This window comes from Halichoerus grypus, chromosome 6 (genome assembly GCF_964656455.1).
Source record: "Halichoerus grypus chromosome 6, mHalGry1.hap1.1, whole genome shotgun sequence".
NCBI lineage: Eukaryota > Metazoa > Chordata > Mammalia > Carnivora > Phocidae > Halichoerus > Halichoerus grypus.
The window spans coordinates 1535301-1555057 of record NC_135717.1 but is presented as its reverse complement, the minus strand read 5'-3'; the positions used below and the strand labels follow the sequence as shown (position 1 = coordinate 1555057).

The 19757-nt window shown below is 59.6% G+C and overlaps 1 protein-coding gene across 7 annotated transcripts in view; it reads left to right on the top strand.

Moving 5' to 3' along the window:
* Positions 1–19757, top strand: part of MAD1L1 (mitotic arrest deficient 1 like 1) — a 319758-nt gene that overhangs the window by 111636 nt on the left and 188365 nt on the right. For all 7 annotated transcript variants that reach the window (XM_036074189.2, XM_036074187.2, XM_036074183.2 and 4 more), the window contains one exon: positions 18188–18332. In XM_036074189.2, the coding sequence (XP_035930082.1) occupies positions 18188–18332 (145 nt within the window). The remainder of the gene's footprint in view (positions 1–18187; positions 18333–19757) is intronic.

The following is a 19757-nucleotide window of genomic DNA, read 5'->3' as shown; positions in this document are numbered from 1 at the left end:
AAGGAATCTATCTTCATTTACAGCATTTGACAAAAACAAAGCCAAACAAAACCAGGACAGCTGAGAATAAAGGTTTCCTACAGTCCTCCGTCCAGTGAAACCACGGTGAATGTGTTGGCTGAGACCCTTCCTCATATAGAAAAGCTGTTTTCCTGATGTTTTTAGGAAAATGTAATACCTTGTGAGGTGCGTGGTTTGGGTTTTCTTATTTTGTTTAATCTCATGAGCATTTTCTTTTTATTTATTTATTTGTTTATTTATTTGACACAGCGAGAGAGGGAACACAAGCAGGGGGAGTGGGAGAGGGAGAAGCAGGCTCCCCGCAGAGCAGGGAGCCTGATGTGGGGCTCGATCCCAGGACCCTGGGATCACGACCTGAGCCGAAGGCAGACGCTTAACCGACTGAGCCACCCAGATGCCCCTTGTTAGCATTTTCTATGGTAGATATTCTTTTAAAACCTAACTTTTGGCTGTAAACTTTCTTTACGAATGCTTTATTGACCCAAACTTGTTAGATACTTTTTTCATTTTGTCCATTTTCTAAACAGCACTCTGGTTGATACGCACGTCCCCAAACCTCTGTTTGCATCACTGACCGTTTCCCTGGGAGGAGTCCTTAGCAGGGAAAGATCGCACGGTGTCCCATAAGACAACACGTCTGTGCCATTTTAGTGTGCGGGAGTCCTGGTGCTTGTTCAGCAGTGACGGGAGGCCGATGGGAACCTGCAGCCCTGGGTGGGCGCAGGTCCGGCTCCATCCCTCATGCGCCGTGTGACTCGGCCAGGAACTCGTGCTCTCAGAGGTTCACGTGGGAAATAGGAATAGGAATGACCCACGTCAGCACGGCCGAGGTCCCTTGCTTGGCAGGACGTTCTCTGTCAGCACCTGCTGGGCATCCGCACCACCCCTCCCGCGGCAGCCAGGTTTCTGACCCCAGTCTGTTTGTGCCGCGCTGGTTGGACGGTTTTCATCAGACCCTTCTCCTTGAGGGGCACACTTGTGCTAACCCCGCCCCAGGCCTGTGGGACAGCACCCTGTGCTCAGCGTGGGCAGGACTCCGTGCGCGGTGCTGGTGCTTTACTTGGGTCCCCACGTCCTGCTGTTCTGCTCACGTTCAGTGCTGTGGGCCGAGACAGACCGTGGAGCCTCCGCCCTCGTGGCCCCGGCATGGAATGGTCCCAGCTCCTGTGCGCCCCAGCCCCGTGTGTAGACTTGCAGAGGGAGGAACTGGGGTGAACTTGGAAGTCCTGTTTCCAGATGCGTGGTCACCATCTTGGCCCCACTCATCTCAAATTCCCGGCAGTCTTGTTTCCTCTAAGGCTCCATGCTTTAGCTCGTCTGTGACCTCAGTGTTCCTAGCTGCTCCTTGCCCTGGCTCAGGGCACCCCATTCCTCTGCCACCTTCTCTTTCAGCCTGAGAGGAGCAGAGCGGTTGGGGGGCGCGGTCCGTCCCCTTTGAGGCATCTCCCGGGCCCGTGGGAGGGGGTGGGCGGTGCCCCTGCTGTGTGCATTCGTCTCTGGCCATCTCCTGTTCTGTCCTTGTCCTGCTCCTTGTCACCGACTGAGTGATTGTCTGGAGTCTCTAATTAGAGGGACTCTGGCAGCTCTTGTCTTTAGTCCCCGTGTGACCGGGACTTGGTTAGTTCTGAGGCTGAGGCCCAGGTGAAGCTTTGTAATTACTGCTTGTGATCCTTTCCCGAGGGCCGGCTTCATCCCCTTCCTCCTGCCTTTGGGTTTGGTGCATTTCGGGACTCCCTTCCTCCCTGGCAGGTGTCCTGGCTGGATACAGCTCTGTGGGGCAGGCCTTGGGAGTGTACTTGCCACACCCCTGGCGGAGTCTCAGGAAGCAGGCCTCTGGCTGCGCCCTCCAGCATGGGCGTCGGACTCCCATGGAGCTCGAGCTGCCCACGTCTCAGGCCGGGCTACAGGGAAGAGCCCTCCCGCGCAATGAGGACGCCCCCTTCCTGCGGCCTGGTCGCAGCTGTCTGATGTCTGGCGTTAGGGGAACACGGTGTGTCGGCATTTCCTCTTGAATAGCGCCTTATCGAGGTGTCCTCACATCAGTCAAATGCTGACACCCACGTACGACCCAGCACTTGCCCTCGAGCACACTCGTCTCGGGAAGTCGGGTTCCCCGCGCGCCCTCCCCGCCAGTGCCTGCCCTGCCCCCGGCTGCTGGGTGGGTGCGGTCCCCCTTGCTGCCCGGCGAGGTTCTGGCGGGGTCCCCGTGGCTTGTCGGTCCCTGCGTGCTTGGAACATGCGTGGGCAGTGTTTCTGTGCGGGTCTGTCTGAGCGCAGCCTTGGCCCAGGACGTGGCGTGTGCTGGCGTGTGCTCCGCGCAGCATCGGCCGCCGGGCTGGGTCGTGTCGGTGCCGCGGAGGCCGGGGTGGCTGCCCGGGCTGCTCCCGCGCCTTTTCCTCGTCACCCCGCACGCCCCGCCCCTTCTCGAGCGCTTGCCGACCCATCGGCTGTCGTCCTTTGTCAGGTGCTCTCAACAGAGACGTGACTTACGTATTTTTCACCTTATTTGCTCATGACCTTTGTCCTGTTTTTCTGTTTTCTTAAAAATTAATTTTTAGAGGAGCTTTTAATAGCTCGAGGAAATTAGCCCTTTGTCTGGAAATATGGTTTCCCAGTTACACATTTCCCTCTACTTGCTCGTGATATTTTCCTGCAGACATTAATTTTTAATTGTCATCTAGTTGAGTCCATGAGCCTTTTCTTTCAGCGTTTCTGTTTTGTTTTTGTTTCTGAGTGAGTGCAGAGGGGACGTCCTCTTTCCTCTGTCTTTAACGGTCTCCGCGGTGTGTTCTCTCATGGCTCTGGTTCTTGTGTCTAGAACCCCTGACCGCCGAGGCCGTCTTGTGATCGGAGCAGTGGGCTCTCACTGTGTGTTCCAGAGATTCTGGTTGTCCTAACAAGATTCTGTGGACAGCCAGTATTTTCTCGACGCCGGGCGCCTCTGGTTTAGGAGTTTTCAGTCCCGTTTCCTTGTTTTGAGCATGAGGACGCGCCTGGCTTTGGTTCCTGTGGCCGCGTGCGGCGTCTGCCTGCAGCGTTCCTGGGCCTGTGCTGGCAGATGCCCGGCAAGCACGTGGCACTCCCCTGCTGCACCCCCCCCCCCACATCGCCCGGCCCTGGGGTGCACTGAACTCCTTGTCTGCCCTTCATTAGTTCAAGATGTTCTGCTGACCACCTCCTAGGTGCTGGGTGCCGTGCATGGTGTTGCCCTCCCGCAGCTCACCGTCTGGTGGGGATGGAGGAAGGGGCCCACTGCGTGCTGTGCTGAGATGCTGTGGGAACTAGGGAGCTGGGTCTAGCTGGGCTGGGTGGCAGACACAGCGGGAGAGGCGAGGGAGAGAGCAGTGGGGAAGGAAAGGGGCGTCTAAAGGAGTGGACGGCTGTGGCGGCGGCCGGGGGAGGGAGAGGCCGTGGAAGAGAGGCTGCAGGCAGGTGAGGTCTCCCTCAGGCGGGTGTGCCCCAAGCAGACTGGGGCTCAGCCTGAGCAAGCCGTCACCTCCTGAGGGTGCCCCAGCTTGCTGTCCTGTTCTCAGTGACTCAGCCTGGCTAGGTACAGGACAGGGGCCTGCAGGGAGAGGAGCCGGCGTGCTCCAGCCCCCTGGGCCCGCCCGTTAGTCCTTGCTCTGCCAGGAAGCAGTGAGGTGCAGTTGGGATCTTCTTTCCGGAAAAATGCTCCATAAGCACCTCACACTATTATCATTTAAATGGGACTTTTTCTACTACCGTGATGAAGTTTGGGCTCAGCCAGAGCCCGCTCCTTGCTTGTGTCGTTGTGTAGCTTTGGGATGCTAATCTCGTAGACAGATGGCCACTTTGAAATCCATTTCCTGTGAAGAGATTGTGTGAAGGGAAGCACTTTTCTTTGTCACCAGCCTGCTTCCTCCTCTTGCTGTGGGACTGCTGAGCGGGGTTCTTATCCTGAAAGGCGCTGGTGATGCGCACACAGGAAGGGGGCTCTTCGGGAGGCAGGATGACTCACCGAGACAAGCCCTCGGCCTTCAGTGTGTGGCTCCTGGTCCGTGTTTGCAGGCTGCCGGGGGGAGCAAGGACCGAGCCTGCCGCGTCCTCCCAGAAGCACCGGAGGTCCTGCCCCCCGTGGTCTCTGGGCCTAGTCCGTCCGCGGGGAGGCGGGGCCCTGAGCCTCCTCCCGTGCCTGTGCTGTGGGTCTGTTGCCCCCCACCTGCCACTGAGGTTCCGTGTTAGACTTCATGGTAGATCACAGCGTCACCCTGGCATCGGCACGGCGAGCCAGCGTGCCTAATGAGGAAGGACTAGGCCCTGGTGTCCTGTGAGCTTACCTTGAATGTTGCCTTGCTTCTGTGCCCACGTATTCACTTACCTGATGGGCCTCCCCTCCTTGAATTGGTGTAAGAAGCTCATGAGGTCGGGGTTTTTATCCCATTTGTGGGTGAGGAGGTTGAGGCTGGGGGCGTCTCTGGTGCACCGTCTGACGGCAGAACCCGCATCCTCTCCAGCTTCCACGGGGTGTTCCGCAGGGTAGCCCGCAAGTTATGCCACCAAGTGAGCCTTGTTTAAAACGTTCAGAGTCACACAAAGTATGTTCTCCTACCACAAAGGGATGAATGTTAGAAGTCAGCGACAGAAGGAAATTTGGAAAATCGACAGACAGGTGGACATGAAACCACACACTCCCTAATACCGATGGGTCGAAGGAGAAACACGGGAAATTAGAAATGACCACGGGATGAGTGGGATGTGCACGCAGCACACGCAGTGCTCACAGGGAGACTTACAGCTCTAAAGGCCTGCGTTAAAAAAAGATCTCAAATCGATAGCTTTCCACCTTAGCAAGCTGGAAGAAGATGAGCAAACTAAATCTACAGGAAGTAGGAGGGAAATAATAAAAATTAGAGATGAATGGAAGAGAGGACAAAGAAAAGAACAAATAGAAAGTTATTTATTTGAAAAAAACGAATAAAACGGACAAACCTTTAGCTGGAGTGACTGAGCAAATGGGAGAGAAGTGTCAGCAAAGCAGCAGTGGGAGTGGGGACATCGTTACGGGCTCCATGGAGGAAGAAAGGCCTGTGAGAGCATCATGGAGGGTCGTGCGCCCACACGTTAGACCGTCTCGGTGGAACCCGTCTCGGTGGAACACACAGCGCCAGAACGGATCGAAGACGTGAGAACTACAAATGGGCCTATGTGATTAGTAATCAGCAACCAGAGTATTTCCAGCAAATAAAGTCCCAGGACCAGATGGCCTCATTGGAGAATTGTACCTTACGTTTAAAGAAGGAACTTACACTGATCTCTCTCAAACTATTCCAAAACGCGGAAGGGGAGGAGTCCCTTTCTACCTCATCTTATGGTGCGCTATTTCAGAAGCACGCACTTGGGCCCCTGCCTTAGCGCGCACACAGTGACTCGGGTGGGTCATAGAGCTGAATGCAAGAGCTCACACTTCAAACTCTTGGAAGAAACACTGGTGTCCTGAGGCTTTGTGACCTTGGACTAGGGAGTGGCTTCTTAAATACGATGCCAGAAGCACAGAGTGTGTCATCGAGATTAAACACTTAATGGGTCAAAGGACACTGTTAGGGAAGTGAAAAGTCAGCCCACAGAATGGGAGAAGAGACTTGCACGTCGTGTATTTGATGAGGATCTACCATCCGGAACGTATAAAGAATTCTCACAGCTCAATTTAAAAATGGACAAGGGGCCTGAACAGACATCCCTCCGCAGATGACATGCAGACGGCCCGTATGCGATGTGGTTAGGGTGGCAACTATCAAAAAACCAGAATACAGCAAGCATTGGCGAGGAAGTAGAGAAATGGCAACCGTTCCGTGTAACGTGGTGCGGGAGCCGTGGAAGACGCGGTGGCTCGAGCAGACGCTTGCACAGCCATGCCCGTAAGCGCAGTGTTCGCGGTGGTCCACAGCGGGAAGCAGCCCACCGGCCCGTCAGCAGGTGAATTGATTAACTAATTTAAAGAAAGGGGTGTGTCCAGACAGTGTGGTTATCACTCAGCCTTTAAAAGGAAGGGAATTCTGGTGCCTGCTCCGGCGTGGATGAGCCTTGAGGACATGGTGCTCAGTGGAAGAAGCCGGACACAAGACAGACGCTGTAGGATCCTGTTCGTATGAGGTCCCTGGAATCGTGTCTTCAAACTCAGACAGTAGATGGTGGGACTGGGGGAAGGGAGGGGTCAGTGTTCCATGGGGACAGGGTCTGAGTGTGGGAAGATGGAACATTCTGGAGACGGGTGGTGGCGGGTGCACAAGCGTTATGTGCTCAATGCCCCGGGAGTATGTACTTAGCAGTGGTTAAAACGTATGCTATGTATATTTTACTGCAAACACAAAGGGCAAAGAACTTAAGTAGACGTTTCTACAGATGCACAACGGTCCCATGAAGAGCGTTGAAACGACTGTGAGACGCCACTTCACACCTGCTGGGACGACCGGCAGCTGGGGGAGGGTGACGTAGCTCCTGGCACAGTGAACTTCTCTAATCGTGCGTCCTGACACGTAACGTCTCTAGAATGTGAACGTAAGAAAATGGAAAGTAACCAGCGTCGGTTGAGGCTGTGGGGAAAGGGAAGCCTCACAGACCGTAGGCGGGATGCGAGGGGTGCGGCCGCTGTGGGAACCAGTCTGACGGGTCCTCGGGCATGTCCCGCATGTCCATGTAGGGCTGTTCCCGAGGGGATTGAATGTTCACCCGAAAACCTGCCCTGGAGTGCTCAGAGTGGTGCTGCTCACAGGAGCCAGAAGGCGGACAGAACCCAAATGTCTGCCAAGTGACGTGCCCCTAAGCCAGGCATGGTGCACCTGTCCTGTGGACGTACTGTAAGGACGGACCTGAACCCGTGGTGCTCAGTGAAAGGGGCCCGTGTGCACGATTCCACAGGATGGAACGTCCACACTGGGTGAACGCACAGACACAGACAGCAGGTTATGGGCACTGGGGCTGGGGAGGGGCCGCCCATGGGCTTGGGGTGAAGAAGTCTTCTTGAATTCATGTTATGTTTGCACAGCATTGCAAATATACTAAAAACTCCTGAATTGTTCACTTTAACACGGTTAAAATGGTGAACTTCCTTTTGTGTAGATTTTTATCTCAAAAAGCAAGTCGGTTATTTTACAAATGGTTTTGTAGTGTTAGTGACTGAGAGGCTCATTGAGCAGATGCCCCCCTCTCTGTGTAAGTGGGGTCGGGGGGATGCACAACACAGATGCGCAGCACGGGGCAGGTCCTTGGCCCCTGGCGGTTTGAGGACGAGGGGCAGGCATGTGGAGGGCGCTCCTGGAGTGTGCTCGGTGCTGGAGTAGACGAGAGCTCACTGGGACCTCGGGGCAGTCTGAACTCGGTGCTCATCACTCCTTGGTGGGCACAGGGCCGTGACTCAGGCTCCTGGGGCTGCATCCCCTGGTGTCAGAATGGGGTGCTGCAGCGGGGGCACCCACTCGCCATTGCTCCCTGGAGTTTGCCGGTTGTGTGATTGGCCGTGAAGGGGTCACTTTGGGGGACACGGGCTTCTAGTCACCAGGTCTTCGTGTCTGATGTGTGGGAGCATGGCCATGATGAACTTGGGGCCACGGGACACAGTGTGGGGATCATCTGGTCATTGGTTTCTGTATGTAGGTGGTTGCTGGAGCCTTAGTGGGCAAAAGCAAGGCTGGGCCTTGGGGCGTTTTATGGGATTTTAAGTCCTTTTGCCTGTCCTCTTGGCCTCTGCTGGTAAGACGTCTCTCCTCAGAGCCATCATGCCCTCTGTCTTGCCCGTGAGCTCCTTAAGGGCTGTCCCCCCATGTCTGCTCTCCCCAGGCTGGTGCCTGACACTCAGTGTGCACTGATTTGTCAGCTTCGTGAACAGTGAGTCTGTGGCTGTCTTGGGGCCAGTGATCGTGCCTCCTGCAGGCTCAGGGCTATGTCCCTGTCTCCGGAGGGAAGAAAGGTGGGCCGCAGCAGGCCGGTTCCCTTGTTGAGATCACACCCTTGCCTCTGTCCTGTCTGCCGCCTCCTTCCTTCCTGCCTGACGGTGCTCCCTGGGACCTGGCCGTGGAAGCCTCGGGGAGGTTTGGGGGCACGGCAGGGATGGCCTGGGAGGCTGGCTGTTCTTGGTGCTCGCCTCTGGGATCTGCTCTGGTGGATGGGCTGCTGGGTGTCCCTGTGCCGCCCTGCCCGGTGGGTGTTGTGGGCGCTCACCACCTGCAGGTCACTGGTTCCTCTCCTGAGCGTGGCAGTGGGGCCACATGGCATGCCTGGCACTCCATGACTGTCCTCTCCGTTGGCCAGGCTCCTTTTCTCCTCCAGGGATTTCAGAAAATTAGCAAAGTATTTGTAATTACAGCAGGCCTTTGTTTTTCTACACTATCGATTCAGACACTTCCAAACTTGGAACCGTCTTGTCCGGTCTGGGGAATAAAGCTGAATGTCCACCGCCACCCCGTGACCGCCGCCCTCCCGGCACCGTTCGTTCAGACCCGCCTCAGGTGCACAGATTGCAAGGTGATGTGCAGGGCTCACCGCAGTGTGTCGGGGAGTCTTCGTGTCCTCGGTCAGGTCTGAAGCTGGCTGTGGTCCCACGTGCCTGTTGGCCCCAGGGAACACGATGCAGGCGGTCATCCGGGTGTGCCTGGAGCCCCCACGCCAGCCTGCCTCGGCGGGAGAGCTGGGAGCCCTTCTGCCCGGGCCCCTGGCCCCCCACAGAGGCGTGGCCCCGAGGCAGTGGCTTCCGCACGCGGAGCCTGCCCAGCGCCCCTCCTGCCGCGGAGCATAGCCGTGCCCCCGCAGCCCCGACAGGCGCTAGCCCTTCCTTCTAAAGGTCATTTCTGTCTCAGTCGGTTGTTAAAGTTCAAGAGGAAATAAACTGCTTGGAGCTGGCGTTTCTCAAGTGTCAGCTCTCCAGGCCCCCGAGCCTTGGGCTGCGCAGGAAGTGGGGTTAGTAAGTGAGCTGCTGTGTTGACACGGTGATGGGTGAGCAGACGCCTCTCCCGTCTCAGCTTCACCAAAAAAATCGTAGAAGAGAAACTAATGATTTCCTCCTTTCGCTTCTGTTGTTCGGCATGGGAAATGCTTCAGAGATGTTTGTTAGTGGGGTGCCAGCCCTTAGAGAGCTTGCAGCCACGGGCAGCTGGAAGTCGCCCCGGGGAGGGAGCGCTCCTCCCCAGCATGCTCCCACGCGGCCCCCGTGTCCTGCACCCCTGGTGGGGGCTCCTCCCTGGCGTGGGGGGGACAGCGGCTGTCCCCACAAAGGGGCCACACCTAACTGGGTATTGACTTGTGCTTTGGGTCGAGGACAACAAAATCGATGGGAAAGTGAACAGGCAGGATGGCTTTATTAATCAGGCACCGCCGGGCGTCTGGAAGGACAGCGCTTGTGCGCAGGTGCTCGTTGTGGGCTGTGCCGCGTGAGCCGGACCGCGGCGGTCCATCGATCCTTGCACGTCGGGTGCCTCCGCCGCGGAGCTGCTAATGGGCCGGTGGCTGGCGCCAGACACAGATGTGGGGGAGATTCTGCGGGCTCATCTGCCACCTCCTCTCCCACCTCGATGCCTCCCGCCTCGGCCGGGCCTCTGTTGGCCTCCTGCCCTCCCTTGGAAACTTGGGAGAGGCTGGGTGGGAGCCCCTTCTAGGGTGGCTGCATCCCCCACCCCCTTCAGTCCGTGGGAGGTGGGAGGACACCCAGGTCCGCTCCTCCGCGGAGCCCCAGTGCTCATGCAGCCCGCCTTCGGAGCTGCCCCGGACACATCTCCAGTGGTCGCCGTCACATGGGGCGTGGTGGCCGTGGCCTCAGACTGGAGCTGCTCTGGTCCTGTGCAGATGAGAGAATCTGGGGGTCTTACAGGAAGGTATGGAAGTGGGCAAGCAGGTGCCAGTCATGAGGGACGGTGCATTCAGGGGTCATCTCTTTGGAAAGGAACGGATGCCACATGCACACGGCCCCGGGCCCGCCAAGCCGGCAGGTGTGCCCATGGCCCTCAGCACGTTGGCGGGGAGCGCCTTGGCTGGGTCTGTCTGCCTCCCTTCCTCAGGCCTTTCCAGGCCTTCAGTCTGGCACTCGTGGTGGAGGGCAGGGAACCGGTGTCCACAGGGGGTCAGGTAGTCAATGGCTTTTGCCCTTTCGGGCCACAGAATCGGTTACATGAAAGCGGCCGCAGACGTCACATGAATGAGCAGGTGTAGCTGTACCAGAAGCAGGGGATGGATGGTTAGCTGAGCACAGGTAGGAGAGGAGCATGGCACCTTTGGATGGGCTCCCCGCCCGGCCCTGCTCCCGGCTCCTTGTGTGACTCCCTGTGTTATGCCTGGGGCTGTGCACAGACCCTCATCCTCAGGGATGCAGTCGGCAGCTCCAGGGGGTGTGGCCGTGGCCCTGGAGGACGTGAGGGTCCGAGTGCCCTCTGCCTCTGCCGAGTCCTCACCTGCTGAGTCTCGGTGGCCTGGGTGGGTGGCGAGCTCATTCTGCCGTGTGCCTGGTGCACCAGCACTGGGGGACGCAGGGCTCACCTCACATGGGCTCCCTGCACCTGCGATTTGGAGGCAGCCCCACCTGTGTGTTCGCAGGCTGGGAACGGATCAGCTAAATCAGATTATTCATCATGGTGGGATTGAATTGAGACTGCGAGGGTAATTCTCCTTCCACATCTCAAGGTCAGTCAGGAGTGTGTATGGCGCGGACCCGGCCATCCGCAGGCTCATCCAAGGCGGTGCCGGGGCACGCGGTCGGGGGCCGGGCTGCGGACGCCTGGCCCGTACCACCTGCCCCTCCTCTGAATGGATTCTTCCCATTCCTCCTCCTCTGGTTCGTTTCTGTTGTTTGGGTTTGTATTTTTATTTTTCAGAGAAACGTGTAACGACACTTGGAGGTATTTAGGATGGGAATCAGATGGCATGCATAAAGACAGCTGCGTGCCACCCGGCCCAGGCATCGGGGGGCGCCGGGGTGAGGCTCACTGCTCCCTCGCCCAGGCAGCCCCGCCGGTGAGCCTGAGCAGGACCCCCAGAGGAGGTGCCGCCCACCTCTGTCCTCTTCTCCCTTCCTTCCCCCTGCCCGTGGCACACGTCATGCCACAGCTAGGACGCGGCAAGACTGACAGAGCCTGTGGTCACGCTGCTGTCCCCGAGACCTGCCCTCCCTGTGCGGGCAAAGCTGGCCCCACGGTGGGAGGGCGCCCCCGTGCACACGGGGCTCCGGGCTGGCCCATTCCCTCACCAGGAGGCTAGGGCCCTCTCCTGGGATTCCTGTGAGTCAGCAGGACCAGGCGTGCAGCGGTGTCCTCTGCTCACACGGCCCGTCGCGTGCCGGGCGGCCTGTCTGAGTTCCGACTTCTGTGGAGACCCTGGCTGCTGACCTCCTCCGCTTTCACCCTGTGTTCCGCGCGCAGCTTCGGAAAGCGCATCGTGGTGCGAATCTCAGCCGGGGTCTGTCAGAGAGGCCTTTCCCAGCACTGGACAAGGCCGCACCACGGCTCTCCACCCCGGCTGAATATTCGGCAGGAGGGAGACCTGCCCGAGCGCCCCCCCCCGACCCCCCCGTGAAGGAAGGCGCACGGCAGGGGAGTTCACGCTTGCTTTGCACCTGTGTCTCCTTAGGTTCTGCCCGTTAGGCAGGGCAGGGCAGAGGTCAGTGGCTTCCTTTTTACTGGGGAGGAAATGGAAGGTCGGGCTTGCTGGGAGCACCCGACCAGTCAGATGCTGAGCGGGCTCCCACCGGCTGTCTTGGATCTCTCCAGCAGGGGAATCCAGGGCTCTCTGGAAGCCATGGTTAGCGTCCCGCTCTCGTGGGTGCTCTGGGATTGGCAGTGGGCTGTGTGCATTGGAATGGCTTCCAGGCAGGCGCTCCGGACCCCTGTGGTGGCCAGAGCCTCACTTGGCAGGGAATCGGGAGTAGAAGCCGCCTACGGCACAGGACTGCCTCTGGGAGAGCGTTTCTGCATCCCCGCCTTCCCGAGCTGCTGCGTGGCCCCCTGCCACGTTCCCGGAAACGTGGCGGGGCACGCGTGTCTTGCGGCTGCAGGATGTGTGCGCCGTGCTGGGCATGCTGCCCCGCTGGACGGGTCTGCCGGGGTCACTCAAGGCGTTCCATCTCAGAGTGCGTGTGGTGTGTGCCGCTGGTAGGTTCCTCCAGACCGGGGCAGGGCGAGCACTCCTCAGCCTGGCCTTGAACAGGGTCCTCCCGCGCCTCCTGCCCTCCCCTCCTAGCGGTCAGGTCTCCCAAAACCCATCTGTGTCCCTCTGCTCTTCACTCCTGGGAGCCCTCGCTGCACACTTGCCTGAGCCACCACCAGCTGGGCCGTTCCCACCCTTTCCTGAGGCCCAGATACCCGTTCTCCTCTCATTCTTGGCCAGTCCAGGAGCCCCGGGCCATCTTGAACTCCAGGGGCCAGACTGGGGATGGAGGCTTGCCGTCCTTCGGAACTGCAAGGCGGGCGTTTGAAGGCCTCGTGCTTGCACTTGGGTGTGGGGTGGTGAGTACATGCCTCCCCGGCCTGGAAGAACATGGTTGGGGACGGAGATGCTAAGCGGAAAACACGTGAGTATAGAAATTGTGACATGAGCACAAACAATAAAGATCTGAAGTAAGACGGGAGGGAAGCTGGTGGTCTGATGGGCGTCACATTGAGGCTGTGATATGGTCACGGGAGGTGGGAGAGCGTTCCAGGCTGTGTGCCCACTGTGCGCTGCGACCCGGGTGGCACAGGCAGGGGGACTGGTAGGAGTGGGAAGGGGCTGAGGCGTGGGGACCTCATCAGCCCGCTTAGCATGGGACCTGTTGCTTGTCTGTGTTCTGTTGAACATGTGCTGATCTCTTTCACCTCCCCGGCTGCACCTTCCAGAAGGAAACCCGAAGTCCACAGGGGAATCCATGTGGCACAGGACCCGGTGGCCAGCGATGCAGCCCCTCTGGCTGGAGGCTGACCCTCACCAAGCAGCCCTCCACCTGGGGATGGCTCTGAGAAGTCTTCCCTGTCACTAAGACCCCCTGAAGCCTGCACGGCCCCTTGATCCTGGAGGCCAGCTGCCTTGCCCCCTTCTCTGTGCCTGGTCCCCACCGGGCCCTCCTCACCCAGGTGGTGGGGTCTCCCCCCCCCTTTGGCCCCATGCTGCCCCCTCGCTGTGCTCTGGGTTGGCTGGAGTTTGGCCCCTCCAGGGCTCTGTGCACCCTCCCTATCCCTCCGGCTGGGTGCCCTCCTGCCCTGCGTCCTGGCAGCCCTGAGCCATCCAGCTGCTGGTGACCCCATATCAGCTGAGAGTCTGGCCGTGTCCTCCAAGCCTAGTGTCACACAGGGCGGGTGTCCTGTGCCCAGGAGCAGCACCTGACCTGCACGAGTTACACCTCCCTGTGTCGGATCAGCTAGTTCTGACCTGCTGTCCACTCCTTGGCCCTTAGCCCTGACCTGTCCATTCTACGGCTTGCCCGTTCTTTCTGCTGGACAGACAGACTTCTAGAATGTTCAACCTTTCAACATTCCCTGCTGAGCCTCGATGGAGCCAGGAGCTTGCCTGTGCTGTCTGGGGCTAGACCTGTGTGTGTCCCTCCATCCTGACTCAGCCTGGGAGCCCGAATACCCTAGACAGAGAACGGGGTCACCTGCTTGAGGGTGGTTTGGCCTGGGCAGTGGCCCTGTCGGGTGCACAGGCCCTCCTGTGAGTGAGTGAGCCGCTGGGGGCTGGATTTTTCCCATGTGTTAAATTGGAGAAGTTAGCGGTTTGAGCTACATTTCCGAGAGCCCTAAGGAGGACGCTTGAGGGATTTTGCAAAAGTGTGAATAAAATTCTGTTAATGTTTTTTTTTTTTTTTTAAAGATTTTATTTATTTATTTGCAAGAGAGAGGATGAGAGACAGAGAACACGAGAGGGAGGAGGGTCAGAGGGAGAAGCAGACTCCCCGCTGAGCAGGGAGCCCGATGCGGGACTCGATCCCGGGGCTCCAGGATCATGACCTGAGCCGAAGGCAGTCGCTTAACCGACTGAGCCACCCAGGCGCCCTGTTAATGTTTTTTTAGTTTTGCACAAAAGTGTACTTGCTAGAAGTCAGTGTGCACGTGTTGCCCTATTTGTCCCTTCCCCTGTTGGAGACCCCCGTGGGTTAGCTTGTGCCGTGCAGTTAACGTTCTTGGGCAGTGGTCAGCATAATCCCGCACTACGTGCCAACACCTTGTCCGAGTGCGCTGGTTAAAGGTTTGCTCGGCTCGGAGTCGTCGTTTTGAGCTCGAGTCTGGCAATGGCATTTGCGCACTCCGTGTTTACGAGCCAGGCAGGACTTGGCGCGAGGCCCTGGTCCCACACCAGGTGCGGAGCTCCGGGGGATGACTGTCCTTCCTGCATCACAGTACCGCCCTGTCTGGGTCCTTCCCAGAGGCGGTGGCCAGTCCTTGGGCCTTCTGCACACAGGGGGTGGGGTGGGGTGGGGTGGGGGTGGCCGATGCTCTTCTCTGGGAGAACGCAGACAGCCGGGGGTGGGGGTGGTTGTGCAGAGGTCATGCAGGGCCAGAGTCTGCATCTGCCGTGTCTCCAAGAAGGTCATTAAAATGTCTCCTGCTGCTTCAGAGTGAGCTGTGTCCTCTGTTCCTTGAAAGTAGATGTTCTCAGGCAGGGACTTTTCTGCAAGGATGACGTTAAGGGGCCACAGGACAAGATGGTTCTCAGAAGCTCAGACTGCGTCTCCTTCATCAGACGTCAGCTCAAAAAGGCATTGATCGATGGGCATGCCGACTTCTCCTTCAAGCACTAAGCACTTTGTTTTGGACTCCCAAAGGCTTGCGGAAATGCCAGTGACCCCAGAGTTCAGCTTACTGTTGGAACTAGCGGTTTAATGTTTTATGAGTTTTTTCTTCTTTGCTTCCCCAGAAAGGCTGAGGTTCACTGGAGAGGACATCCCGGCGGGAAGAGTTGGCCGTCCAGGCGCTGGTGTCGTGGGTCAGGGCCCTCGGCTCGGTGCGCACATAGGGTCCCTTTCTGCCCCTCGGCATGTGGGGAAGCGGGCAGGGCCATCTGTTGGCTGGAGGTTTGAACAACTCTTTTGGCGCACTTTGGCCTGGATTCGTGGAAACGTCAGAAAACCATGCTCCTGTGGGAGGCTGGGCCTTCTTGGTTCCTGAGGGCCTCACTGTTCCTCACCCTCTGTCCTGCGAGGCCAGGATTCCCGCATGGGCCCGGCCGCCTGAATGTGCCGCCAGCCGTTTCACTGTCGCCGTGGAGTTTGTATCCAGAAGCGAGCCCCTCCTGGCTCCTTCTCCCCGGCCCTGCTTTGCTTTCCTTTGCAGCTGGGTGGGTGGCTAAATGGGGAGGGTGGTCTGCACTTCTGTCTCCCATTTGCTCATCTGCTCAAACACCCTTTGCCTTGAGCCCCCTCCTTGTCCACGTTGGGGTCCCTCTCCCCTGCTCCCTTCCCGTGTGACGGAGCCGTGCCCTCGGTCCCCACGCCCTGCCCTGCACGCCTGTGCCTGGACGTTCCCTCACGTGCCAGTCATGCGTGTGTGTTTGCCGCCCGGTCGTCCTGTGCCCGTGGCAGTGGCTGAGTTGTGTGCACGGACCCGAGGCCCCCTCCCCACACTCCGCTTTGCGGCGGGGGTGCTGGGGGGAGGCTGCACCAGCAGGGCCCCCGTGGAGGTCGGACTCGCTGGTTCAGCGGCGCCCGCAGCCCCGGGAACAGAGCTGCTTCCTGCGGCGGCTGTTCCGTGATGTCAGGGCTTTGTCGTTCTGGCTCGGCGAGGGCTTGACAGGCGGCGACAGCCCTTCGTGTCACCTTCTCTCGCCCCGCCGGCCTGCAGCCCCCCGAGGTTGGCCGGGGCCTCTCGTTCCCTGGGTTTGTGCAGGGCCCACAGAGCTTGTTGCTGGGGGAGGCTCTGGCCACTGACGGTGCTGGGCAAGCCTCCAGGGAGCGTCCGGTGGTGCCCCCTGTCGTACCCTCGGGGGGATTTTACCTTCGTTCTTCTTTGGAACAGTTGAGCGCAGACCACGTGTCAGGCCTCAGGGCAGGCCTTGGGGTGCAGGGCTGACAGCCCTGAGGGGGGAGCTCATCTCACGGCTGTGCGCAGGGCTGCCCGCCCCGAGCTGGCCCTGTGGGGTCGCCTGTCCTCTGGTGTTACTCCTTCCCTTCCTGGTTTCCTGGAAAGCATCTTACCACTGGGAGAAGCAGGTGTTCTTTCTACCTGGGCCCGAGGGCTTTGCTAACCTGGGCTCAGCCCCAAAGCCATGAAAGGCCCAGTCACCTTCCCATGGGGGCCACCAGATGCACGGGGGTGCTGCCTCTGAGTTGACAGGCTTGTTTCTAGGACACGTCAGGACGGGGCTGTGGGCTCTGGTAGGACACCGGGGGGCTGAGGCCCGCTGGTGCTTTAAGGGCCTGTACGGTGAGCTGGCAGCCAGCTGATGAAGATACAGGCGTCCTGTGCCCCGGCTTGCCTCCCGGCTGCCACCTGCTCTTGGGGAGGTGGTCTCCTGTCTGACCCCCACATGGCTGTGAGGGCATCACGCTGCCACACGGCGGGGTGGGGGGCTTGGCAGACTCCCCCAAGGCTGTCCCCAGCAAGCCGGTGCTCAGGGCAGCTTCTGAGCAGCTTGCTTGGACGGCGTGCTGGCCGTGGTCTTGCCCTGGCGTGCACAGACGAGGGAACGGGGCCATTCGCATTCGCCTCCCGTGTTGGAGCACGGATTCCAAGCCCTTGCGAGCCGCCCACCTGAGTTCAGTGATTCTGCCGTTGCTGCCACAGTGCTTGATTATCAGGTCGGTCTATGAAGAGTTTAGATGGAATGAAAACTCAAGATAACCTCTTAATAGGCCTGTTTCAGGTGAACGGGGGTGCCTGTTTTTACGGGTCTGGTCGTGGAGCACCTGGAGGGGGCAGGTGTGGTTGGTCAAGTGTGCAGCTGGGTCACACCTCGGACGGCCAAAAGCAAGTGAGAGCCAGGGGCCCAGCCGTCGTCTGCTCTCGCAGTGTGTGATTCACCTTCACCTGTAAATTAAATAACAAGACCCCATGCTCAGGTGTGGGAGAGAAGAAATGAGCATTGTCCGCCGTTCCTGCAGATGAAGGTTTTCTCCGGATCGAGCGGTCGAAGCCGAAAGGCTGCGGTCGGAGGCCCGGTGTGGCTGAGCCCCTGGGCGCCCTCCGCGGCCCTCAGCCCGAGCCCGGCGCGGTCCCGCCGCCCACCTCTGCGAGCGCTCCACGGTCCCCTGATGGCACGGTCCAAATGATACTCCGCTTCCCGGGGCTTTTGAGATTGTACGGATTTCCTTTGGAAAGAGGCGCCTTCCCCGCCCTGAGGGTTTAGTTCCTTACTGAGGGTCCTTTCCCAGTACGCCTCCCTTTCTGCAGAGCTCCCTTCCCGGGGGGCTCCCCTGGTCATCGTCCCCTCCGTCAGGCCCTGGGGACGGCCCCCCCGGGTGTAGAACCGTGAGGCTGTGTGGTCTTGGGAGTCAGAGGCTCTTCCCGCTCGTGCCGGACACTGGCTGCCGTTGGCTGTTCAGGAGCACATCAGAAGCAGAGGGCGGCCCCAGGCAGGACTGAGGGACCAAGGGCATTTGGGGGGAAAGAGGGGCAAAGACCAGGCTCTGAAGCTGCTTCAGGGCCATGCTAGGGAGTTGGGTGTTAGCCCCTGGGCGGTCGGGAGGGCGGGGCCGGCCGTCCGAAGGGTCGACCTGGAGGGGGCTGGCCCAAGCGGACCCTCAGGGAAGGTCACTGTACGGGGGTGTGGCCTGTCATGAGCGGCCACCGAGGGGTGCCCTGGCCCACCGGGGTGTCAGAGTTCCTGCTGGCGGCCGGCTGGGCCGCGTGGGGGGCGCGGGCTCCAGCTCGGGGCGGTGGGGGCTCCCCCAGCCCAACTGCACATCTGGCTGGTGTGATCCGGATGGAAGTGCTCACTGGTAATTTAGCCCATTCAGAAGTGCTTTCTCCCAAAGCGCTGTGTTGCTGACAATTTTTCCCATTGTGTGTGGGGTTGAGCTCCCCCCTCCCCCGCCGCCTGCCGTGTTCTGGGATCACCCTGGGTGTCTCTTTGAAATCCAGACACTCCTGAAAAGCTCTAAGTAGCTATTCACCAGTGAGGAAATGGCAGCGTGCCGCTTGCACGTGCGGCTCTATTTCGGGACCTGCGTGACGAGCGTGTCCTGGTTCTGGGGGGGCCCACGGCTGGGGTGGCGTCCGCGGGCCCGGCCTCACCGCTCTGCCCTTTCTCCTTTCTCCTGCAGCGCCCGCGGGCTGGAGAAGGCCCTGCAGCAGCTTCAGGAGGAGGTCCGCCAGGTCAGCAGCCAGCTGCTGGAGGAGAGGAAGAAGCGGGAGACGCAGGAGGCCCTGGCGCGGAGACTCCAGAAGCGGGTCCTGCTGCTGACGAAGGTACGGGGCATGGTGGGGGCGCCCAGGCTGGCCCTGCTCGGGAGGCCTGCTGTCCCGGCCAGCAGCCACCAGCCCATCCCTGCCACGTCCAGCTGGAGTGTCTGGTCCCCAGGCACCCATGGTTGACAAGATCGCTTCCCAGCGAAGGGCACTTAACCACAGTGGTTTATGTGGTCGGCCGGTCAGGCTTGTGTGGAGTTGCCTGGTGTCCCCCCCACCCCCCACAGAAGAGCGTCCGCCTCCGTGCATCAAAAGCAGACTCGTGGCGGCTTTCTCAGGCTGTGCTTTTATCCTGGGATGCTCGCGGGGTTCTTGAGTCACAACAGAGACTTCCCCTTTGGGACTCAGAGGGCCCAGGTGTGGGCCCTTCTGGATGGCCGTCCAGTGACCCAGTGCTCCTGGCGAGGGGCAGGGCTGGGGGCTGTGCTGACCTGAGCTCCCTCTTGCAGTCAGGGTCCGTCCTGCCCTGGGTTGTGGGTGGGGGCAGCCTTCTCTTCCTTCAGTGACCTGCGAGCACAGGGTAAACGGTGGCAGGTCTGTGACCCGTGGTTTGGAATGAGAACTGTCTCTGGGGTGCAGATACCCTGGGCAGAATGTTCTTGTTCCCAGCCTCGTGGGTGGGGCCGGGCTCTCTCTAATCGTCCTGTGCCTGACGAGTTTCCGATGTCTGGCTCGACAGAGTCCGCTGGAACACAAATTAAGGTTTTCTGTGGGAGCGTGTTACTTAAACATTCCCTTGAGTGCTGAAGACAGGAAGAGAGAGGCTGATTCTGTCCCTAAACGCTCTCCAGGCACAGATGTGGGGTGTCTAGCTTGCTGGGCAAAGACACCTCTCGTCTGCCCCGAACCCGACACTGTGTGGGCCGAGTGGGCCCATCCCAGGGATCGATGGTCCGCCTGGGGGATGCCAGGAGTTGTGCCTCATGCTCTTGGCCTCTGGGACCTCCTGCTTATGAAGCTTTGAGGGGACAGGTCATATTTCAGCTACGAAAAGCCTGCCATTCCATGGCTTCTCCGGCACATTCCTTGCCGTGTTGTCACTTAAGAGCCTTGGCATCACTCAGGGCCCTGGGTCCAGGGGCTTCCCACGTCAGGCTTGGCCGACCTCTGCACACAGGCCCCTGGTGCTGCCCCCGGCCTCCTGGCTCTGTAGGTGATCCCTGCGGGGGAGTCATGTGAAATGCCCTCATGCGCCACCCCCATGGCTGAGCTGGGGCCTGAGCGCTCAGTTTGTGGAAGTCGCGTGTGGGATTTGGGGGAGTGGGCACGAAGGTGCTGTCAGTGCTGCTGGCGTGGGTCCAGACCGCAGGCGGTGGGGGGAGGGGGGCAGCGGGAACAAGAGGCAGACGGCACGCCTGCCCCGGAGGGCATGTCCATGGCTTGGATGGAGGGGCTGCGTGTGGCCGGGGCGTGGGACGCCTGTAA